The sequence below is a fragment of the Nestor notabilis genome, unplaced genomic scaffold (assembly GCF_000696875.1).
Source record: "Nestor notabilis isolate BGI_N333 unplaced genomic scaffold, ASM69687v1 scaffold7105, whole genome shotgun sequence".
Classification (NCBI taxonomy): domain Eukaryota; kingdom Metazoa; phylum Chordata; class Aves; order Psittaciformes; family Psittacidae; genus Nestor; species Nestor notabilis.
This window is the reverse complement of record NW_009928747.1, coordinates 23,905-31,379: the sequence shown is the minus strand read 5'-3', so window position 1 is coordinate 31,379 and position 7,475 is coordinate 23,905. Positions and strand designations below refer to the sequence as shown.

Sequence of the window (7,475 nt, the reverse complement as noted above, 5' to 3'; positions counted from 1 at the left end):
TAATATTTATTATAATAATATAATCAGCTTGTGTGCTTAACACTACACAAAACTGTTAACTTCCAGGCAGAAATTTGGTAAAAATAAAGTGTTCTCCATTTGTTTTGGGGTTTCTTTGCATTTTTATGCTCTATAGCAAGGAAAAAGCTGTTAATACATTTAAGGTCCAGCTTTCTTTTAATTTGTGCTGATGAACCTCTAAAATAGTTCCACTGGCTGCAGTAGAGACAGGCTACATTTCCTCAACCTAAACATTAAAGAGAGAATAGACTATCTATGTATTTGAACTCATTATAGCTAATTAAGACTTTGGCAATACCTCCAAATATATTTGCTCAACGATGACATTGCTTCCGACAAGGCTGGATTTCAGCTGAGTGACCAGTCTCTCTAGGTCATTGATTTCTACTTTCAGCAACTGGAAGTCCAGCTCTGTGTAAGATATACTGCTCTTCTCCATATGCTGCACTCTGATGGTTAGATTGAGGATTTGCTGCTGATACAGTTCAATCTTTTTTGAGTACTCTCTAACCTTGAAGAAAGAAAAGAAAAGTTACATATTCAAGTCCAGGTTAGCAAATAAGACAATCCTGTTTGAAATCTTTATTGTATTTGTGAGCACCCCATGCATGACTTCCACATACTTGACATATATATTCTTCATATAAACTACATAAATCAAATTCTAATCACATATATAAAATATGTGAAATTTAATCCTCATTTATTGTTGGCAGTTTCACAAAATCCCCTCAGAGTCTGCATATAACAGAATGCCTGGGGATAACTGAAGGCAGAATTTTACTCAGTCTTCCATTTTTTTTAATTCTTTGCCAATATTGCCTCTCTGAGCTAATTTTATCCTCAGTATGACAAGAACTTATATTGGCAGAAATTTTATTAGGAAATCTGCAATGTATTATCTCACAAAAGCAACCCAAGGAGGCTGAAAAATGCAATAAAGGATTCCCAAGTTTTTCAACTTCATTTCCCATTAGCTCTGAATCCAAATAGGATTTTACCCTGTGTACATTTGAATTGTGTCAAAAGCTGGCAGAACTGATCTGGGGTTTGTCTTTGGGCAGGGGGAAAATATTTAAACACAGCATTAAAAAACAAATCTGCTTTAAATGAAAGTGTAAAATATATTGCAGGCTTTAGCTAAAGTAATTTATGTAGCAGCTTTTTCATCCTTTGAACCATTAAACAGTTGTCCAGATAAACATATTTTCACACATGTATCTGCTGAGGTAAGGATCACAGCACGAGCACTGTGATGTAGAGTGATTAGATTATATGGAACTGGGACATTCGTTGGAAAATGTTAGTTCCTTGAAATTTAACACATTGGGAAATACATGTAATTTCTTTCCCATATGCTTCATAAATGTTATGTCTCTTTTCCCTTAAATCTGGCACCGGAACAGGCTGCCCAGGGAGGTTGTGTAGTCTCCCTCTCTGAAGACATTCAAAACTCTCCTGGACATGTTCCTGTGTAACCTGCTCTAGGTGGCCCTGCCTTGGCAGCGGGTTGGACCAGATGATCTTCAGAGGTCCCTTCCAACCCTAGTGATTCCGTGATTCTGTGAATATAATTATGTTCTTGAAAAATCCAAATGTAGTTGGACCTCACATTTCACTGATCATCAAAATCAGTATGGAGCTGGAAGACACACACCCACCCCCCCCACAAAAAAACCTTCTGAAAATAATCTTCAAAGGTTAGTGTTTAAACTGTGTGTCTAGAGTTTGCACAACAAAAAGAAAAAAAGGAAAGAATACACGATTACAGCCTGAAAAATACAAAGCGAGCCCACATGTGAACAAAATTACACTACTGTGTGAAGCTATGTATATCAGAGAAGTATGTGAAAATTTATCTAGGTATTAATAACCTTTCTTACAGTAATACTAATAGTAATAATAACAATAAAAATGCAATACAGACCAAATCTACAAGCTACTGATATAAACAGACTGCTGGATTAGTGATGGCTACTCATTAGTGAGAAACCTGTGAATTTGAAGTTTTCTCCAGGGTCCTGAGAGCCTGGACAAAATGCTGAGGGCTGGAACAAGGCATACATAGTTATTTCAGCCCTGACTGCTTAGTGCTGCAGGACACAGACCTGAAGTTCTCCTCCTACATCAGAGGGTTTTCACTCGGTCAACCATCGAGATCATTTAAAGACATGTCAACACCATCCAGCGCAGAATAGCTGAGAGATATCCAAGTTGAGCTTGAACTAGCGACAGTACTCTGCAGTGCTCTGTACAGCCACACCAGCATCGCAATGAACTTCAGCTAATAGCTCCTCTGCTGAATTATTGGCCAAATATAATTTTCCCAGCAGTGCTCTAACAGGTTTATACTGCTTTTGCAGACAAATTCAGCACATATGTCAAGCATTGCAATGCCCTGTGTGGACATTCTGCCTGCTCGGACACGGCTTAGTAGTTTCAGTAGTTTAGAAATATCAGTTGAAAAAGGAACATGATGTAGCTCTGTTGCTTGGCAAATAGATAGATTTAAGCAGTTTATAATCCCTGTTCTTCTATTTCATCTACCTGCTAGGTGCTGGCTGCTGTCTCTTAACAGGCTGGCACAGAAATTCTGTGCATATCCCATATTTAGAGATACAGACCAATGACTAGCACTGATTGCTGCCACATTTGTCATAAAAGCCTAAAGCAGGGCAAGATGAGTGCATAAGGCCTGTATTAGATCTTTATAGGAAGAGAATGGAGCCATGTGAGGCATATGCAGGAAAAAATACCCTCGGTTTCAGTTTTTCCTCCTTTCTAAGCATTGTCACCCTCATGGAACGAAAAGGGCAGGAAAAATTTGCGATGCTCATTTACTGTGTCGTTTACCTGCAATTGGTATTTTTCAAAACAGGTTTTGCAGCATGCAGACACTTTTCCAGAACACATTTGGAGAATACAGAAGGGGGAACAAAGGTGCAAGATGAAGATGTAAAAGAAAAAAGATGGGAAGACTGAGGGAAGAAAAGAGACAAGTGACAAAACCAGCAACTCTCTAAAGTCACTTATCCCAGGACATTGGCTTCGGGCAGGCCTGACCTCTACAGACCTAGGTTGGCAAGCATTCTGCAAGCTGACACCAAGAATAATTCCACTGCAGGTTAACCTGTTTTGAAAACAGCTGTTCCTAGCAGAGGGCAGGCATGCTTTTTTCCTCTGGTTTTTTGTTATGTGAGGATGTTGTGGCCATTGTGAGCCAAGTTCTGAAAGGCAATTTCTCTCCTTGGGATCACATACTGATCCAGCCCTGTCACAGGGGTGTCCTCTCCCTCTTCCTGTTGAGAGGAGCAGCCAATTCCCACTTTGCTTTGAAAGGTTAATTTTCTTCTGTAATCATAATTATGCTGGCAAAGGTTGATGTGACAGAGGAAAAATTATACTGGTATTTTCAGCCTATGGTTTGTACTCATTTGGCACATGAGAGCATCTCTTTATCTGCGAGCTTCCTTGCCTGCTGGTTCTATAAAAGGACCCCCTTGCTTTTGAATTAGCCAACAATCAGGCGAAAGGTTAACAATTCAATCAGGTTGTTTATCTGGGACTTGTAGCACATGGAAAGCATCCTTAAGGGGGTCCAATCCTGCAGCTGTTACCCAGGAAAAGCTCCCATGAGCTTTGAAGCATGTTATAGAAGAGCGACTAAAGCATGGATTCTCAGAGTCAAAAAAGGAAACACTCAGTAGAAATTCCCACACCTGTGGTGAGACTAGGTTATGTTTGAGTGTGATTCCCTAGAAATTTGCTCAGGATCGTTTCTTACTATGACCAATAATGAGATCTTGGCTTTCTTCCATTTTATTATTTCCTTCTTTCTATGACTATTGTCATTAATGAAGTAATATATTAAATTGTATTACCAGGAAAGGTGAAGAATTTTTAAGCATGGAGATGCATGTATCACAAGATCTCAGATTACTTAAGTTCAGATATCAATAAGGCAATGTTCGACAGTTTTCTTCTTTCTACAGAAAAACAACATCATAACTGAGAAGTCTTACATGCATAGAATCACGCCAAAATGCAATCTGTTCATTTTCATTTCTGACCCAGTGTCTCTTTGCCAATATCACACCAAAGTATATGTCACACTTTATCTAACTAGATGCATTGTAACACTGCTTGGTTGATTGGTCTCGACAGGATGAAATTCAGTGAAGCCTGGGTGAGGTCAGTGAAAGAATTTTTGCTGTCTGCAGTGAGAATTGAAAGGTCAGTGTCTACACTGTGGTACCCTGCTGGTCACCTAAGGAGGACAACACAGGTACGCCAGGTGACACCAGCTGGCAACTTAGACATTGAAGTCCACAGCGGGGATTTATCTTGACCTGAATTTAGAGGTGAGTTTCAGGTACAAATCTGGACACCTAACTTTAGGTATCTATATAGAATCATAGAATAGTTAGGGTTGGAAAGGACCTTAAGATCATCTAGTTCCAACCCCCCTGCCATGGGCAGGGACACCACACACTAAACTATGTTGCCCAAGGCTCTGTGCAATCTGGCCTTGAACACCTCCAGGGTTGGAGCATTCACAACTTCCTTGGGCAACCTATTCCATATGTGTCTTTATATGAGCAACTTATATGTGTCTTTATATGAGCAAGATGTTTGAACTCAGTGGAGATTGTCCACACAGAGAGGTCAAGCAGTACTTGAGGTGCTCTGCAGATCTGCACAGCACTAACAGATAAGTCACCCATCCTACAGGAAACATGCACCATCTTGAGGAAGTACTGGTAAGAGAGTGGTTACACCAGGGCACATAACTAGGAAAGGTGGCACACAAACATCTTGAAGAGCCACGCCAACTCTGTGGCTGAGAATCATGCCCCTGATCCTGTCCCAGTGCAATTAGCTTAAAATGCCAGCACTGACTACAATAGGAATAGTATGGGGACCTGAAATCTCGGAGATCTTCATGGATCATTAACTCTGAGCTACACCTTCACGCTGCAAGGGGTCAGGTACCTTCTGCACTTGGAGGCAGTGGGACTTCTGTCAGTTTGCCCTTCAGATCGCTGACAGCTGAATATGTCTCATTGTTAGCTCCAGTTCTTTCAAAACAAATTATTTGAACTGAAAGATCTTACCACAGGATCCTCTGCCTGTTGTTGTGTTTTTTATACACAACTTCTTATCTGTTCCTGATTATACCAGAGGAGGGTTATGAATATTTATAGTTAGAATTTATAATTTAATGCCGTGCCTTTTCTGCTGATTAATTCAAGGACACTTCATTTCTTAAGATGCTTGGTTCCTGAAGGAAACACTTTCTGCTGGACACCTAATCTGAATCCTGAATATTTATCCAGTATCAAAAGTCAAAGACAGATTTCTGTCTTCACAGGCAGCTTCACCCCATGGACTGCAGCATGTGTAGGTTTGCCCATGTTCCTCAAAACAAACGAATCTGAATTCATGCAAAAAGCAGCCGAATAGTATAAGGTGTGTTTGCCTTCAACAGTAATGCATAATTCAGCAGTCTCACTGCCATGACTGCGGATGTTGACAAGAAAGATATTTGATTTTTTTTTTTTTGATTTTTTTTTTAGTCCATGAGAGCAGAAAAAGTGAAGGGGCAAATATTCACCTACTTATTCACCCCTGTCTGTGGTGACCTTTCTCCTCTTTCTATTCATTTCCCTCTCACAAGCTGACTGGCTTGATACAAATAGTAACACATGAAAGAGCAGGAGGCTTGGCTTCCTGTAGCTCTGTATAGCAATCACAAACCAATAAAACTGAGCCAAAAGAGGAAAAACATAACCATTCTTCTAAAAATACCATATGCCTTTAGCTGTAAAGGCCTAGAAAAGAGACCTAAGGATATTCAAATGTATGACATACTGCAATGTCAAAGATTTAAGATTGAATCACCCTTCTCCTTGTTCTTACAGAGTCCTCTTTCCGCTGTTTGAAAGACACATCACAGAAAAGCACTGAGTGCTGTACTTTTCCACAGGCAACCATTTTCCAGCAAAGATACAATTGTTGTATTTATGAGAAAAGAACACCTTACTTGAGAAAGTTCTATTTCAAATTTCTTCGTGAGTGTTGCCGCTATTATCTCCAATTTTTCAGCCTTCTGCACTGGGAAGGTGGTATCTGGCAAGTACACAGAGCACTGACAAATTCCCTCGTCATCCACAGAGCCGGACACATTGGCAAAGAGCTGCAATAACAAATCAGCAAGGAAAGAAAGTGTTAACATTCTTCTCTGGACTCAATAACTAATGTTCGACAATAATATGAGCTGTGACAATCATGAGATCAACAACTTCATTAATAGACATCTTTCACCTTTTTCTTCTATGGAACTCAAAATAGCTAGCAATTTTTCTAACTCAGCTTTACAATCTTCCTGAAAATAGTTAAATATTGCTGTAAAGATTTTACCATTGCAAAAAACAGAGGCATATAATAGTCCTTACTTTCCCAGTCTTGTGGACAACATTCCTAAGACAATGAGATAACTTTTACAGCAGATAGAAAAGCGCACAACAGCTGGAAAATAATAATTTACTAAGTTAGGGTTTATAGTTACTGTTCTGTTATCTGAATTGATCAGATCATCTAGTCATTTCTATCCATAGACATGAAAGCACCGAAACAGAACCAAACCAGTAACAGGGAGTTTTGAAAAGAAAAATGCTTAATTTGTAGTTTCTCAGCCAGCCCCAGCAAACAGACATGTGCATTCAATTATATACCTTAGAAAGGTGATGAATTAAATATGCAGGCTCAGCCTAAGGTAGAGATGCTTATTTTGCTACAAAACATTGCACGTAATACCCATAAATCACAGTCCGCCCATCCACATTTGTGAGTAGTTTGCAAAGCCATTGCCCATGTCATTAGCATGAATCGTGACTGTCTGCATTCTCAAAGAATCACCATTGGAGCAACGTGTAATGTGTATGGAAAGGTCAGGGCTGGCAGTTCATAATCTTGCCGTAATTTACAGCCAAAGCACATAATTTCCTATAAACACTGGGCTGAATACTGAGTGTGTTTGGAGCAGTTCTTTTTTGTTTGTACACAAAATGTTTCCTGGTTCATAAACCTATCATGAATTTATTAATAAAGATATTTGATGTTACTTTAAAATATTCTGGTAAACATTTCAATGCAGCTGCATATGTTAAAGCTACAGGCTTGCTCTTTAAGTACACTTCTTTCTACTATCTCTCCTCCTGCCTTGCAGAAATCCCAGTGTTATTCATCTGTTTTCTCGTTCCCTCTTAAAAATAAACAAGCATTTTTTAACCCTATCCACTGAAAGCTGACACTTCAGCTCTTCTCCCCTAGTTTTTTCTCAGTGATTTCAACTAACTTCCTCACCACCAAGCCAGCACAGAGCACGCAGTGATGGCCAGCAGCAAAGCTGTCTTGATCTGTGAGCCCAAGAAGAGAACAGCAGCAAGCAGGAA

General features: G+C 39.6%; 1 protein-coding gene across 1 annotated transcript in view; it reads right to left on the bottom strand.

The window, feature by feature from the left end:
• LOC104405816 (olfactomedin-4-like) overlaps nt 1–7,475 on the bottom strand; it is a 21,661-nt gene that overhangs the window by 9,321 nt on the left and 4,865 nt on the right. The window contains 2 exon segments of the mRNA XM_010014646.1: nt 320–532; nt 6,065–6,217. Of these exon segments, the coding sequence (XP_010012948.1) occupies nt 320–532; nt 6,065–6,217 (366 nt within the window).